Consider the following 17,803-nt stretch of genomic DNA (forward strand, 5'->3'; position numbering starts at 1 on the left):
AAGGTCACCCAGAAGCTGCATGTGGAGGAGTGGAGACGCGAACCTGGTTCCCCAGATTACAAGACTATAGTGGTGCCCCGCAAGACGAATGCCTCGCAAGACGGAAAACCTGCTAGACGAAAGGGTTTTCCGTTTTGGAGGCACTTCACAAAACAAATTTCCCTACGGGCTTGCTTTGCAAGACGAAAATGTCTTGCGAGTTCCTGTGGTCCCCCCCTCCCCCCTTTTTCTAAGCCGCTAAGCCGCTTATCAGCTGATCTGCTAAACCTCTGAGCCGCTAAAAGCCGCTAATAGCGCTAATCCGCTAAGGCGTCAATGGGCTTGCTTTGCAAGACGAAAAAACCGCTAGACGAAGAGACTCGCGGAACGGATTAATTTCGTCTTGCGAGGCACCACTGTACCGCTCTTAACCACTACACCACACTGGCTCTCAAGCTCAAGCAAGCCATAGTGAGAAACGAACCCAGATTCTGATGCAATAGAAAGCCAGACTTTGACTACCTAGTTTCCTTCTTTATGTGGCAGGAGCTAGGTAGGAACAGCAAAGCGTCTGCGATTTCACCAGTGTGCACTAGTGTGCTGCTTGTTCCCATTAAACCATCATTAACTATGCTTAACCAGGCCAGTGTCTGTTTGTATTTGTTGGGTGTTCCTTAGGTGCTGTTCATTCTCTCCCTCTTCTCTCCCCCCTCTCCAGAAAATGGAAATGTTGCCTGTTTAACTTATGTGATGCATTACTTACACACCTTTCCCCTCTTTGTTCCAGCCCCATCTGCTTTGATATGATTGAAGAAGCTTACATGACAAAATGTGGGCACAGCTTTTGGTAAGATTTGTCGACCAAACTGCATAGCATGATAAATTTATTTATAAAATTAAGTGTTGTGGGCGGGGGTTGGATTATGGGATGCACCCTGTGCCTAAGGTGGATTTTGAGCAATTGGCACAGAATGACATTGTCTGAACATTTTCATGGATACTTCCTAGAGATAGATCCTGAAGACTGTACTGGAACCTGCTCTTAGAGTATTTTCCTAGTTAATTTCGTACACAAAACTTATTAATCTGCATTGGGGAATGTCATCTATTGTATAATACCTGAAGTGGTGTTTTTTACCATAAGAACACTGATCTGTGTAGCAGCTTCCCAGTCCACATAACCATGGTGGGGAGAGACTTGGGCTGCTCTTAATATTAGCCTTAAACGAAGGGCTTGCATGTATAATCTCTGCATAGGACATTTTAAAGCATAAGTCAGTTGGGATGTTGCATAATGCAGGGGAAAATGGTGAAACTCACAGAAGTGGTCCCATGTCTGAGTCCAAGATAATCACCATGCAAATGCTTATAGTCATTATCCAAAATATAAAATGGATGTCACTCGGTAGTTCCTAAATGTGTATTGACCACATAATAAATAAACTTTGAATCAATAAACAAATTGGGGATTCATAATCAGTAAACAAATTGAGGATTGAAGCAAATTAGAAAATAACAAAATTCTTCTAAAAATCTGGTTAAAGAGATTGCATTAATTATACCTGTCATCCCAATATAGGCTTGCAAGAATGTTTTTAAACTACTTTTACTCATCTTCCTTTCGTGATCTCTGAGCACTTGATCAAAATACTTGCACATGGTTCCTGTTGGATGAATGGGGCACATTATGGATAGTGTTGAGGTACCACCTGCCTTGCTGACTTGCAGTCTTTCTACCTGATCTGAGGTGTTCTCAGATGTGATTTTGACATGCCCCAGGCTATTAATGGTAACTCCTGACTGGGCCAAGGTGGTAATTAAATGCCTTTCTGAGAGTGGGAGTGGTCCTAGGCCTTCTGAGAGATGAATCATTAAGAATATTCTGCTCCAGTATAGGATATTCTAACAAGTATAGGCCAGTTGCAGGTGATGCCTTTCGAGACAAGCGTCTTGAGTGAGTAGTCGCTTACCTACTCCAGGCTCTCTTGGGTAAAACTGATATTCTAGATCCATTTTAATTAGGGTTCGGGTCCAGTTTTGGTTACCCTGTAATGACCTATTTTGTGAAGAAGGTATTGATTCTACTTGATCTCTTGGTGGCTTTCAGTACTATCCAAAATGTTTTATCTACTTGAAGATCTTGATTGGTCTTTTACCTGAAGCCATCTAGGCCATAGGCCTACTTCTGCAATATTTATGGTATACTATGCAAGTAGAAAGCAAGGGATAAAAGAATGTGGCACAACATACTCAGTTGTACACATGCTCTTGCTTGCTGTATTTTCTTTCTCATGGTTCTGGTTTGTTTTCCCTTCAACAGCTATAAATGTATTCATCAAAGCCTGGAAGACAACAACAGATGTCCCAAATGTAATTATGTTGTAGATAACATTGACCATCTTTACCCCAACTTTTTAGGTAAGTTTTAGGATTTGTTGGTGTTGCAGCATTGAATAATTATATTCCAACTTGGGTTTTAATGAGCAGATCTTGTATCATCTGTTTTCTCCTTATTTTTCTAAACATCATTTTGCTAACTTTACAGAATTTGGGTGGCATTCAGCCAGATTTTACTCAGAGTAGACTCACTGAAATTAATGGACATGACTAAGTTAATATCAGTTGGGTCTCTGAGTTAAGCTTAGTTGATACCATCCAATGTTTCATAGAATGCAGTCTGTAAGCAGGTTGTGCTTTAATACATTTTCTAGTCAAGCAGCATGTTGTCTGACATACTGAAAAAGTGCTTAGAGCACACTTTGTTTACTGGATTTGGCTTAATTCTTATGGGCATGATGGATAGAGAATGGAATGTTGCTGTAATAAAGAACCTGGATATAGTGTTGTGCAAAATAGATAAATTACCCTTGTGTCAAGGATGGCATATTTGCAAAGTATGTTTTAAAAAATGTTTTTGACATTGAATTTTAAGTTGTTGTTACCCTCCCTAGATATCATCTAGCTAGGTTTGCTTAGTAAGCTAGGTTTTATACTGGATTTTGCCATAGATGAGGGAAACATTTGGAATATAGCAAGTATGCATAATTTTTGCTACTGCGAAGCAACAGACTTTAGATCTCTGGTTGGGATGTGTGTGTGTGAGTTAGAGATGCAAACTGGAAAGCATTTTAAGATATTTCGGAACTGCTGCGCTGCTGTTATTTCTTCTGTTCTGCTTCTTACTTCCACGACACCATCTGTCATGATGGAATATCTCATTGTCCTTCTATCAACCTTCTTTGTTCCTTCTTTAGATTTTTTTTTTTTTTTAAATAATTTTTATTGGGTTTTTACATTTTATAAGAACAGACACACACACAAAGACAAAGACAAACAAACACACAAATACAATTACATACCCTAAGTTTCTTTACCCACTTTCATTGACTTCCCCCCACCCCCTCCTCTTACATCCCAATTCCAAAATTAATTCAGCAAGTTCTTACCTAACCTCTTAAAGATATTCACATTACTTTTGAAAATTAAATTCTTTTGTTTATCTATATTCAACTATCCAATTCTCTTATAATCAATAATTTCTTTTTTTTTTAAGGTCGGTCTAACTTCCCCTTCACAAATTTTCCCTTTATTATATTAATTATAGGTCACATTGACCAAGTAAAACAAAACATAACATTTTATAATTCTATTCTCTCCCCCCCCTGCCCCGGTTTCTGTCCCTTCCTAGACAAATGTCCAGAAAAACAAACAAAAAATAGTTCTAGCCCGGATTCCTCACGTCCGAGGCGTCTGATTCTCTGTCAGTCCCTCTCTGCCAACTATATTGGTAGTCCTCTTTGATGGTCCTAAGACCCCGAAGGAGTTCAGTCAGAGTCAGATCATATTTTCTTTCATTCAGAATGTTAAAGAGTGTTTGCTGCGAAAGACCATCTAGTTTTCCATACTCAAGAGAAAAGTCCCAATCATGTTGCTTTGTTCTTTCTAGTTTTAATATTCCAAGTACTCCAGGGGCTTCTCTCTTCTTCTTTCTCATCTTTCGCAGGTCTGTAATCCAGAGGTCTTCTTGCTCATACTCTAACGCTGCAGATTCTTGGTTAATATTTTCCACTTGTAGTGTCTGAACTCCTTCTTTTTTCTCTGTCAATTCCAAAGGCATCTCTTCCTGCTCAGCTGCAGAATTTTTATCATGCATCTCCTTTGTGCATTCAGCAGAGTTGTTTGTTTCAAGATTCAAGGTCATAAAAACTTTACTCAGAGCCATACTCTGCTCCTGCAGGATTCCCACGAGAAAGAACATTTTTTCTATCTCCGCCAGTAATTTTCCCTCTGCAGCCATTGTAATGTCACTAATTCCCCCTAGGGGGCTTTCAGTTATTTAGTAGTCCTTTTCCAATAATCTATTACTTTGTTATTATCAATACTTTGTTTCCAATCGCCTCAGTCCAAATGTATCAGCTTTAATTCCAAGAGTTATTAAATAGCAAAATTCTTTACTTTGTCCGCCCGTTTGACAGCTTCTTTGACAGCTGTCAAACTCCTTTCACTTCCTCCGGGACCCAAATAGGACACTCCCGGGTTTTTTGGGGGGGATACACACAAAGTTCCAAATTCCCTTTCTCTCCAGCACAAAAATCTTGTTCTATCAAATTTGTGAGAAACTTTTAAATCATCCAAACAGTATTCATTCCGCCTTAATTCTCCGTTCCTTGCTTTGAAACGTCAATAAGTAGAGGGGGTGCGGACTTCCCTTTAACACATCCCCCGATCGTGTCGAATTCACAGGATAAAATTTTAAAGTCCAAATTCCACTACTCACGGGTCCTTTGTTATCCAGTCCAAATTTTGGGAAGAAAGTCAGCGCTCTCCGGCCATGGCTTGCGGCTTCGCTCTACCGAGGTAGCGATCTACTCTCAGCACCACGCCACTCTCCGTACCCTCTCCGCAGCCTTTAAAAAGGCTCTTCGTGGGTCGGGGAGGGCGCTTAAGGTGCCCACCGAGTCACCAAGTCCGCAGGCTTCCGCGCCTGCGGTTTCTGAGGGTCCCCGTGTCACCGGCACGGCAAGACCCGTCCTCAGTAGAGCCGATTCCCTCCGGAGCTCGGAGGGAATCCGCCATTAGCCGTTCGCGCTAACCCGGAAGTCCTTTTGTTCCTTCTTTAGATCACTTCTTTACTAGGCTATTGGAACTTGAGCTGCCCCTGAGCCCTTGTGTGTGTCACATTTATCAAACTGTCCTTACCATGCACTCCTGTCTTGTTAATCTAACACAGAGTAGGAGCATTCTGTGCAGGGATACTTTACAATAATTTAATACAAGATCCGTGTAGTGGAGTATGAACCTTGGGTGCATATTTGCTGTGCCAAGATAGCATAACACACAAGCTAGCACCGAGCAGAATCAAGGATGTAGGTGGCTTGCACAAGCACTTTCTCCTCCAGGAAAATATGCCTGCCTGTTTTACTGACTTTCCACCACCCCAAAATGTGTCTTTAGCTGCCAGCTCTGCTGCCTAATACCTGACAGTGATGCTCAAGTGTGAGCTCCAGTACCGTACTTTAATGTCCCCACTAGATAGTGCTCAGGTGCTGCTTTAGGTTTCATATAGGTAACCATTTCTCCAGTTTCAGTAATGTCAGATGATCTAAATTGTTGTGTGAAAATAATTGGAAACAAATGGTGCTTTGGCAGTGAACTGGCATGGAAAAAGATAGGGGATTTGGGATTTCCTTGAAGATGATTCTAACCTCTTCCCCACTTCTTTGTCCCAAAATGTATTCCCCTAGAAATTTAACAGTGCACTGTATACCCCATTGTATGATGTCTAGATCAATGAGAGAATTAGCCTTATGTAAGTGAGCTACATTGTGCAGTGAAATGCGTACATTTGATTACAGCAGGCATAGGCAAACTCCAGCCCTCCAGATGTTTGGGGCTACAGTTCCCATCACCCCTGACCACTGGTCCTGTTAGCTATGTATGATGGGAATTGTAGTCCCAAACATCTGGAGGGCTGGAGTTTGCCTATGCCTGGATTACAGGCATACCTTCCCGACTTATGCACATCCCACTCGCACATGATCTTGTTTAAAATAGATAGATAGATAGATAGATAGATAGATAGATAGATAGATAGGCAGGCAGGCAGGCAGGCAGGCTGGCTTTCCCTTGCTTGGGGCTGCTGCCTGAGCTAGGGGAGGTGGCCTTTGATCAGGCAGCACTGGGCAGGAGGCTCCCATCCTGGCAGCAGTTCTGCTAGCGCCCTTCTTGGTTCTCGCCCCCCGTGGCCACACAGAAAGGTAGGCTCAGGTGAAGCTGGGTAGTAGCCCCAAGTGATTTCCAGGGTAAGCTCTGTTTCTCTCTCCCCCACTCCCTATTTAAATGGAGTGCTCCCCATTTTATGCATTTTCACTTCTGCACCTAAGTAGGGGGATGCCTGTACTCCAGTGTATAAAATGTGCTTTCCTCTCCTTCCCCCCACCCCCACCCCCCGCTTGCCAAATGCTTGGTACGTAAATACTGTGTTCTTCTACTTTGCTCATTCTGTTATAAACAAAAATATATACCCTCCCAAGAGGTCTGGATTATTGCGTTTTTCTCTCACTACATTTCTAGATATTTTGCTCTAGGAAATCTAAGGTACTGACCTGTTTAAGAAAGTGTGGTAACCAGCTGGGAATATCTACATGTGAATGTTCTTGACCCTGTGCTGTAGGCAAGACTCATTTATTGCATAGCAAGGAAGGTCCCTTGCTATGAAAAAATTAAGTGTTGTTGTTGGTTTTTATTACTTTGAATGTGTAAACAAACTACACGTGGAGTGAAATTCTGGAGAGAACATAGGTTAAAGTGTTTGTTTTAATTATTCAGATCTTATTTGAATATTTAAAACCTACATCAGATGATCTCAGGGTAGAGTACACATATATCTAAAAGTAATTCTAATTAAGAATAAGCAGCAAATAATTATAAAACACATTGCTATAGTATTAATCTATAAGATCAACAGTTCCCCAAAGCCTGAGAAAATAACTAGGTCTCAATGCTGAAACGCAAACAAAGTTGGCATCAGGTGGATTTCAGATGGGAAGATATTCCACAGGAGGGTGTGTAAATCCCAAAGGTGGGATAGTTGAGAAGGGCCTTCCCAAAAGATCACAATGCTCAAGCACAATACAGGGAGAGACACTACTTCAGCCCAGTTGTCCAGGGCTTTGTAAGTCCAATACCTTTAAATTTGGACCGGAAATGCATTGGCAGCCAGTGCAGTTTCTTAAAAACTGATTTTATGTGGTTGCCTTTAACTGTTCCCTTTATGGCCTAGCTGTCCAACATTACTTCATTTTTAGCTGTTCAATATTTCATAATGTGTGGCTTTATCAGCAATTTATTTACACATACTTAAACCATGTGTTTTGCAATGTTACTGTGTAAACAAAATAGACAATCTATAGAAAAAGTTGTGAAATGATTTTAATTCAGTCACATTAAATGAGTAAAACTGAGAGGTTGGAAATATTCTTTTGTTTGATTTGCCAAGTAAGACTAATTTCCTAGTAAACATGCTTCAAGACAGAACACACAACACACACAACCACATATGTAAAAAAATCACTTTTTATTTTTTCCCCTTTTGTTTAGTGAATGAACTTATCCTTAAACAAAAGCAAAGATTTGAGGAAAAGAGATTCAAACTGGACCATTCAGTGAGTAGCACCGTATGTCCAAATTTCTTACTCTCATTTTTCTTCTGGGTAATAATTTTAGTTACGGGTACTGTTTGTTCAGATTTGTTGCTTAAAACCACAGGTCACCATGGCAGGAAACATGAGAGATGGATGTGGAGATGAAAAATGGAACAAAAATATTCTTTAAAATTAAATTTTATTATTACTTTAGATTTTGTGATAGGTTTTTATATTCTAGGAATCAGTTATGCAGTTCCAATATACATATTCGGCTTTTTCTGTTGCAAACGGAGGCTTGGATTTGAGTGGAGATTGGAATGTGTGTAAATAGTCACAGGTGTTCAGAGAAAACAAATTGATGTAGCGTACCAGGTGTAATAAGCTCATATAACTACAATCCTGGACTAATATCGAGTTGGAAGGGACCCTGAGCATCTAGGAATATGCAGCCACCCCATACAGTTTTGAGTAGAAATGGTAAAAAGTTCATTCTTCATGCTTATAGAAAAATGATTCACAGTTTTTTCAATTAAACTTTACCCTGGAAAATAGGGCTCTATATTTCTTTTAAGAATTATTATCAAGACATCGACTTGCCCAAAGCTAGTGTACTTAAATGTTTCCCCTGAAATCTGTACCTAAGTTTCCACTGCACAGCTCCAAGGTTTGGTTCCAAATAACTATAGGCAGTGTTTTGCTCTTTCAGAGGGGCATTCTGTTCTTACCTCTTGTCTTTCCTGAGGGTTAGATGGAAGCTGTGGAGTAGCGTACAGTGGGTGGGCGGCACTTAAGATGGGTGAATCTCTTTTTTGTGAGAAATGCATGTCTGTAATCTATAAATTGCTGCAACATTTATTTGCCTGTTTCCACCAACTCATACCTGTCTGTTTGTTTGCTTGCTTTTAGAATGGCCACAGGTGGCAGATATTTCAAGATTTGCTGGGAACAGATCAAGATAACCTTGATTTGGCCAATGTTAACTTAATGTTAGAACTCCTGGTCCAGAAGAAAAAACAGCTGGAAGCAGTAAGCTTTTCCCCTTCTCTCTGTTAATAAATACATTAAGAAGCATTCCTTTTTGTTTGGTGGAATTCTAATACAGTCATTCCTTGGTTCTTGGACGGCTTAGTTGACAAACAAATTGGCTCCCAAACACTGAAAACCCGGAAGTAAGTGTTCTGGGTGGGGAACACTTAATGGGAAACCCGGCCAGATGGATGGGATATAAATAATAAAATTCCAGTTTTCGAATGCTTTTTGGAAGCCGAACGTCCAACACAGCTTCCACTTGAGTGCAAAAAGATCCTGCAGCCAATCGGAAGCTGCTCCTTGGTTTTCAAACAGTTTCAGGAGTCTAACGGACTTCTGGGATGGATGAAGTTCGAGAACCAAGGTTCCACTGTGCAGTACAAAGGTGACTTCCTGATTAGCATTGTTGCTTAGCATTGTTGCTTAGCCATTTTAATACAAGTAGGAAAGCTTGTAAATGCCACTTACCTGGTAACTTGTGGTGAGTTATAATAGAATTGTAGAGTTGGAAGGTACCCTCGGGGTCATCTAGTCCAACTCCCTGCAATGCAGGAATCTCAACTAAAGCATCCATTACAGATGGCCATCCAACCTCTGCTTAAAAACCTCCAAGGAAGGGGAGTCCATCACCTTCTTAGGGAGGTCATTCCATTGTGGAACAGAAAGTTCTTCTTGATGTGATGGAGGGACTCAGGAGTGAGGCTGCTTCTCTTGCAATAAAAGCTGGGTGAAGCTACCAAGGCACTCTGGCCCTCATACCACAGAGGGACTGCGCAGGCAGGCGGCTTCTTTAAACTGCTTCACTGAGAGCCTGTGGCTGCCCGCGCCTGGGCGAGCTGTTTAACAAAAACCCCACTCCAGCTTGCATGAGCTGGATGCTGTGGGCTTGATCAACTGAGAAGCAGACTTACTTAACCCTCCGCTTCTCAGCTGATCAAGTCCCCCTCTGGCACGTATATGGGGTGAGCAGACTGACTCTTTCTCTCTCCCCCACTCAATGGACCTGCCTCAGTTGCCTTAGCATGGGCGGATGGGCAGCAGTTTTGAAAGAGACAGAAGCTGCACACAGTGATGTTAATTGTTTCCATGGCCGGCAACTGCCATCTTTCTCCTCGCCTTCTTTCCGACATTGTGATGCCCCACCATGTTGTGATGTTTCACAATGTTGTAAAGCAGATACCACCCAGCCCAACATGGTGTAACAAATCAAGCTTGCACTACTTGTAACCCACCATGTAAAGCACTGCCCTCAAGAGAGCCATTGGCCAGCTACAAGAAATATGACAAACATGTTGTTTGCTTGGGTTTGCTAATAACTGGTGGACCAGGATGCAAAATTGCTGGGCCTCATTCAGATTTCTGGGTTTGGTCCTGGATTAAATGAAGCTGATGATTCTGATGGAAAAAAAGGTCAACAAAGCCTCTATTCTTGCTTTTTTCACCTTTTCACAGCCATTTTCACTTTTATCTTCTACTACATCAACATCATCAATCCCTAAGACAGTTAGCTGGCACACTGTACACCTCCTTCCTGCAACTCCTGCAGCCAAGCATATTGCTCTGCTTTCCTTTGGACCACGTCAACCAGGAGGAGAGGGGGGGTCTTGTTGTTTGGGCAGTATAGGACCTCCATACACACTGCCCTGGCTTGCCCCCCCCCCAGGGAGGACTCTTTGGTGCTTTTAATATAGCTGTTTGACTTCACCCCTGGAGGTGCACTCCATTGTCTCTCAAGACCAGGCATAGGCAAACTCGGCCCTCCAGATATTTTGGGACTACAACTCCCATCATCCCTAAGTAACAGGACCAGTGGTCAGGGATGATGGGAGTTGTAGTCCCAAAAATATCTGGAGGGCCGAGTTTGCCTATGCCTTCTCAAGACAGACAGATACCAACAACTAACATCAAAATCATTTTTTCTTTTTTGAAAGGACACTACTTTCGCTCCCCGCTCCTCCTGTTCCACTGCTGTGCGGAGTGGGTACATATGCACCTTAACAGATTTAATAACCTTGGTGTGCACTAATATGCATAAATTCTTGGCTTTAAAAGCTATTGAACTTTTTAAAGGCCTATTTTTGTATGTTTATACGGCTTCAGATATTTTTAAGGCCTGTTGTGCACAGATTTATTGCACTTATATTCCACCTTCAGGAGAGTTACTAGGAAGTCCTTCTATCCAAGCATTTAGCAAACTCATAGCTGCTTATATTCAGCACTGGTTGCTGCATGATGTGCCTTCTAACCGCAACTATGGCCTGTAGTGCAGATATGCATAAATGTATGAACCAACAATATTGGAGATTGCTTAGGAAACATTTTTGTCCTGTTTGAGTGGACACTGGAAAGGGGAGTACTTTTTAAATATGTAGGCTCGGTTAATGTTTGCCCAACCAATAGTGAATGGAGATCTAATTAATTGGGTTGGGGAAGTGTGATGTGGTATTTTTCAGCTGCACAACCTTTTCCCTTAACTTAGTCTTTAGACAAAAACGCAATAAAGTGGAACAAATAGCTGTATGCCTACATTTAGACTCTCAGTTCCTCAGAGAAATTATTCTGGTATATATACAGTATGTATATAGCCTCCAGTAACAGTTTACTCTGCTTATTTTCCAGAATCTTTTGTGTTAATTGTATCATTGTCTTTTAGCAGCATAAATATAATTTTTAGAAGGGGAGGATAGTATTGATAATAAAGGATATTGGGCTGGTGCAGATAAAATGCTTGTACTAGGTAAATAGCCAGTTTTAGGAATATAAGACCCTAAGCCAAAACTGATCTACTTTGTGGAGCAAATTCTCTCCAACCAAGATTTTCCTTATTGCAGAATCTAAAAATCTAATTTGGAGTGGGTTTCAGATTGTGAGTGAAGTGAAAATGGCCTGTATTTGTATTCCCAAAGCTGGTTCTATAATACATGACCTGGAAAGCTTGTCTGCAAACAAATGCTGGCTCCCTTGGCCTGAAGCGAGATGAGCGTCATACCCCATAATCAAGTTTGACTGGACTTAACCACCCAGGGGTCCTTTACTTTTTACCTAAACATCACATGGATGTGTAATGACAGTCGTTCCCTTTTGTGCCAGCGAACAAATGTACAAAAAGGTCTGGGTGAATAAATGGGTTTTTAACTAGTGCTGTAAATCCACCAAAGTCCGCATCAGTGAAATCTGAAAGGTGAGGGCATTCCATAATTATCAAGGTGCCACACATGCAGATTGCCATGTAATGTACAAAATGTAATTGTACAGGTTTTTGTACATATTTCCATTTGTAGTCATGTATCACCTTAGCATCTTGTATATGCATATTTTTAGAGAGAGAAAACTTTTGCACGTATCTTAGAAATTATTTTATTTTATTTTATTTGGCACTTAGTCCCGTTTTTATGTCTAAACCTTCTGTTACAGGAATCCCATGCTGCCCAGCTACAGATTTTGATGGAATTCCTGAAGGTTGCCAGGAGAAATAAAAGAGAGGTAACGTAACCTACTTAACACAACCTACTTGATTTACTACTATTGATGTCTTTTTTCCATTGCACTATTTTTAATAATGCGAGTTGGCATATCACATTGTGCTAATAAAGAGGTGTGTTGGGTGGGAATCCTTTCCAACAGAATCTTTAAAACACATGGATTTGAAAGACTCCATATCATACTGTGAAGGATGGTTTGTGTTCTTGTGTTTCAACTTGAATTGGGTGTTTGTTTTGCTTAACTTTTAATATGCTGGGAAAGAAGACTGTCAAGGACATAGTTGTTGGCAGTTGCAGGAACTTTTTGGAGCAAATTGCAGCTGGGGCTAGAATTGGGCAGCATTGCAAATTATTTTCTAGGAAGACTTTTAAAAAGTCTTAATATGGAAAGCCTGTTACTGTGTACATACATATATTATAGATTCTAGGGTGATTTAAATTATTATTATTATTGCTGAAATAATATTGTGGTAGGTCTTATCCCATCTTTATAAAATGTAGGACAAGGGGAGATGGTATCTGTTTAGTGTATTGCGAAAACATGAAGTTTTGCTTTAATTGATTTAGCATGGGGGGAAAGTGTTAAATCTCATAGGATGCAAGTAGGTTTACATCAGGCTTGTTGTCCTATTAGGTGGGGGGAAAGGAAGTTACCCTACATGGCCAGTGTGAATATTTGTCCTTCCAACTAAATGAGTGTGCATTTAGGGCCATGGGGTTGTGCACATGTGATTTCAGATTTACTCTGCCCTTGCCCCTCAGTGTTGGTGATGCATCTAATGATGATTAGCCTGGAATAAAGAAACTATATTTACTCTTAAACTCACGTTCAAAAATTGACACTTTAATTTTAGATTTTGTCATCATCATATCATTATTATTTCTGTTTCTGTTTTTATACTGCTTTTCCTGTGTCCCTGAGTATATAAAAGCCTTTCCTCTTGGTCACAAATCTTGTTGTTTTTTTGCAAATAGTCTTTGTCTTGTCCCTGAACACCCCACTCAGGAATGGTAAATTGGATTTAAAATTAGTTGGCTGCTTTAACTTTGTTGTTGGCCAGCAGTAACCGCAGGGTACGTTAAGACTTCCTGGAATGGTCTCTTGGTACCCTTGGGAAGGATCTCCCAGATATCATAAGAAAACAAAAAGGTGTGTGACAGTGGAAATACGTTTTTATTTGTTCCTGAAATGTATACCCCAACTTTAAATAGCCAATTGCCTTAAAAAAGTTAGCAGTGTTAACAAGCCTGGAAACAGAGCGAGGTTTCCACTTAGCAGTACCTAGTTGATCGGTGCCATGGTCTAGTAGAAGTCGAGAGAGAGCTGGTAATAGTGAGGCAGCAAGAGAATAATTTGTGGCGAGGTGTGAGGAACTGGTGTGCATCTCAGTTTCTGTACAATGACTCCAAGGCTGCAGAAGATAAGGTAAAATTCTGTAAAATTGCCAAGAGGAGTGAATAGCTGGGAAAGGCCTAAGCTGTGCGTTCTTCTGCTGCTTCTGAAAAGAAAGAACTGGGTTGACATAGAGACTAAAATCCTCTCAGGAGATACCAAGGAGGGCGGGTTTTCCATATTGCAGGGGGTTGGGCTAGATGACCCTTAGGGTCCCTCCCAACTCTACAATTCTCTGATTCAGTCAAGGCCTGCACCCCCTCCTTTAAGTGAGCAGGCCAATTTAGGAGCATATCAATATAATCCCTTCTCACTTAACTGAAGCTTATTGTATATACACTATGAAAAATATTTTGGCCAGCTGAAAATTATTCATTAAGTTTCTTATAGCATGCCCTTCCTCCCAAAGGAGACAAAGGCAACAGCTACAAAGGCAGCTACCCTGGAAGTGTTGCACTACTTTATTTAGCTGCATACATATACTGAACATTCTGGAGTTGCCATCTTCCTAAATATATCCATTCAACTGCTGGTCCTCCGTCAACATAATGAAGATGTTAAGTAGCGAAAGAGAGACTGTCACTAGTTATTGCCTGGTAATTGTGGACAAATAAAAGCATGAATTCTCCAGTGCCATTGTTAGCTCCTGCTAATCACTTTTCATGTCAAACATGGTTGCTTAGGTCATTTGCACATGTGTATAGGATGATTGATTTATGGGGGGGGGGGAATGACAAAGGCAAAAAATCATTCAGATCACAGATAGTTGATTATTTCTTGTATTCCCAAGGTAGGCTTTTAGCTTCAGTAGTAAATTTTTCATTATCCTTTTTTAAAAAAATGTTTCAGCAATTTCACTGCTCAGTTAGATGAAAATAGCCACAATAGCATGCAGCAGGGATTTTTGCTGGTTTAATGCTCATTTCCATAAGCATCCATCCATTTGTTTGCCTTTTGAAAAATGTGGCATTCAAATCTCTGAAGTTGATTACTCAAAACTACAGTTGCTTTATGATCAGCTTTCTTTTTGTTGCTTTTATAATCTTTATGGTTTTTGGAAAGTGTTCATATAACCATGGGTAGATTTGACTCTGGAACATACAATGAATTATTGGCAACAACACATTTTATAGACTTTGTAACGAAAGCATATGGTGCCTTTGTAAGTACACCCATCACATTTCACAACTGTGTGAGTAGGTCAAATGAAACAATCATTTGAAGCATATATTTGGTATGATTTTCCATTATTGCATTTACTGCACAGATGATAGCTTCGGTTTTCCTTGTTGTCAGCAGTAGTGGGTCCTACCAGTTGTGAAGCTACCCCTCTTGATGTCCTAGACAAGCTGGTGATGTGTCACTTAATCCAGGGTTTTTTCAATTGTAGATTCAGGTCTCATAGGAAGAGATGCTATTTGGGATGTTCACATCATCCTAGGTTTTTCTGCTTCAAGATTTCATAGGCATTTAAGTAGGCAGTGTGCCCGCCCCCCCATTTGAAAATGAAGAAAAACTATCATCCACTGTTTGATTTTGCATATTGAAACCATCTGGGTACAGGTGTTCACAGCACCTTTCATTTTCTAATAATGAAATAGTCTTCCCAAACTGGTGCCCCAGATATTTTGAATTATGGCTGTCACCATCCTCGACCATTAGCCATGCTGGCTTAGTTTGATGGGCATAGTAGTCAAAAACATCTGGAAAGAACTAGGTTAGAATCAGGTAATAGAGAGTGATCTCTGGCTTGGAATCTTGGTCCGAGATTGCAACAGTGTTTACTGAAGAAGTAAACACTGCAAAACCTTCTTAAAAACTAAGTATCTTGTTGGTGATACTTCTAAATTCTGGGCAAGAGTGTCAGGGGTAATTTCTGGTTTGTTTTTTTCAGTGGTGCCAAACTGAGTCAGGTTTTTCTTGTCTAATTCCCTGGTGAGTGGTTCTTTGGTAAAGAAGTTACCACTTTGTTTTATTCTATCCAGAACCCTGCAAATGTAATGTTACTTTCTAAACCACTGTGTGGCCTGTTTCATATTGCTGGAGCACTTCCTTCCTTCTTCATGTGTATCTGTATTATAAACACAGGATCTGGAATTGTGATACAGTTAGGAATTGTATGCTATACTTTGTGGGGTTGGATGGCACATGATCCGTCTTCAGACATCCTTTTGTGAACGATGCTAATGGATGATCAGTTGTAACATTCCAGTGTGGCATGAAGCATTGTGTGAGTGTGGTAAACATATCCTACGAATAATGAAGAGGGTCACACTTATCTCTCATGCTGGTAGTTTGGTGCTGAAGCTGATAATAAAACCTGGAGATTTTAGTGATTGTGTTGATAATAAAACCTGGAGATTTTATTGATTGTGACTATTGACACTCTGCCCTGTAAGTGTCGAGGGCAACTCTCAGCAGCCACATTTTTGCAAAGATCTTTCTGTGACAAAAATAGTAATCTAACGGTCATTGATTGAGATTTGCCATTAAAACTGGCTAGCTGCTGGAGTGAGAGTGCTGCTTGCTTGTAAACGTTTGCAGGTGCAATTAAAATCTTTGACCACAAAAGCTTTGCTGCATCACAAGAAAGTTCTCTGTCTGCCTGCCTCTCTCTCTCTCTCTGTAGGCAGCGGCAGGGGTGTGTGTGTGACTCCAAAAGCTGTAAGAGCAACTCTGGAAATAGTATAATGTGATTCCTTTTTTCAAGATGAAGCTGTTTTGTTTTTAGTCAAAGTGCCCCAATTTTGAAATATTCCTGGCTGATAAGGAACCTGCTCAATCCTTTGTCCTTCAGTCCTGACAGCTAACTAATGAAAGGAGGAAATGGGTCTGTGTAGGGGGCTTGGAGATGGGGGGCGAGCAGGAAACCTCAATCTGGCTCCAGCGCTTGTTGCTTTTTCTCTTGCAGCTTTGGTCTTTAATCCTATTAAAAGGGTCTGGCTTATTGGACACTAAAAAGGGAGAGCCCATTACATGCAGCAAAAACAAGGGAAGGGAAAACCACTCAAGGGAGTTTTGCAGCCTAAAAAGAGACTCCCTTTCCTTCTTGCATGCCTCCCAGGAGGACCCTTCCTGCCATTCCATCATCTCTACCTTCCTGCAAAGACCTGCAAGGGGAAAAAAGCAAAGCAGGCACCAATCTCTGCGATCTCTGCACATATAGAGTTTTGCATGCATTGGCAGGCTCTCTTCCTCCCCAAGCTGTTGCAGAGGCACATCACAGTTAGCAAAAAAAGCAGAGCAAAGGTGGGGGGGGGGGCACACAAGGCGGAATGGGCTGTTGCCAGACAGACAAAGAGGGGAGGCTCAATGTCAGTAGGGAAGTAGACAGACCCTTCCCATTGGGGATGTGCTGACTGCACACATATATATCCCAAGAACAAAAATGGGGGTGGGGTGTCAGGATGGGTTAAGAAGGGGGGAAAGGGTTTGTGTGTAAGGCAGGGCAGGTCCCACAGATCTGAGGAGCTGGCCAGGGTAATGAGGGAGAGAAAGCAAATGAGAAGGAGACCAAAGAGGACTGAAGGAAGGCTGAAGATGTAGGGGAAACTCGGAGAGGCTACCGTATTTTAGGTATGGGAAGGGGGAATTAGAATGCCACAAGGAAGAAGCTTATTTTGGGGGATGTGGGAGTAGAGGTGTAAGGAGAGGGAGAGAACTGAATGAGGCAGGGAGCAACAAAGAGGCAGAGGACTAGGGACAACTCGGAGACCTGTTTTCTTGGGGAGAGTGGGCTGTCCCATAGATGGAAAAGTGGTTGGTGGAAAGAGAGATGGGGGAATTCCTCAATGCAAAGGTCCTTCTTTTGGGGATGTGGGGGGAGGGGATGTTCCCATCATTGTGAAGAACATGAGACATAATGGATGCAGGGAGATGATGAGGCAAAGAAAGCTAGGACTTCTCTGCCAGGACAAAAAATGGTGGAAGGAGGAGAGGCAAGGCAGAAACGAGAAGAGAGGGAGAGGGAATGGAGAATGGGAGGATCACTTCAAATACGAGACAAACTGCATCCCATATTAAATCAATACAGATCTTAGCATTTTACTTTCAAATACAAGACGATTCCGCATTTTAAGGGATGGGTGGCAGCCCTAGTCACAGTTGAATCTTACGTGTTGTGGCTACTCTACAGTATGGGTTGATACCACTATTCAAGTATCTGGTGGTGTCTAGATAACTCCTCCCTTCTCTACTAGTAATTAGTCTGTTTTGATTTTTATTAAGTGGATTTAGTGGACCCTGGACGTGACATATTTTGATATAAGCTAGTT

At 41.3% G+C, this 17,803-nt stretch overlaps 1 protein-coding gene across 3 annotated transcripts in view; it reads left to right on the forward strand.

Moving 5' to 3' along the window:
- The window catches only part of COP1 (COP1 E3 ubiquitin ligase), a 109,465-nt gene that overhangs the window by 3,603 nt on the left and 88,059 nt on the right, over window positions 1-17,803 (forward strand). For 2 of the 3 annotated variants that reach the window (XM_081865155.1, XM_081865154.1), the window contains exons 2-6: window positions 767-826; window positions 2,300-2,397; window positions 7,579-7,655; window positions 8,532-8,651; window positions 12,069-12,137. In XM_081865155.1, the coding sequence (XP_081721281.1) occupies window positions 767-826; window positions 2,300-2,397; window positions 7,579-7,655; window positions 8,532-8,651; window positions 12,069-12,137 (424 nt within the window). The remainder of the gene's footprint in view (window positions 1-766; window positions 827-2,299; window positions 2,398-7,578; window positions 7,656-8,531; window positions 8,652-12,068; window positions 12,138-17,803) is intronic. The other variant, XM_081865156.1, reaches the window with a different exon arrangement.

Source organism: Podarcis erhardii, assembly GCF_964252035.2.
Source record: "Podarcis erhardii genome assembly, chromosome: 6".
Lineage (NCBI taxonomy): Eukaryota > Metazoa > Chordata > Lepidosauria > Squamata > Lacertidae > Podarcis > Podarcis erhardii.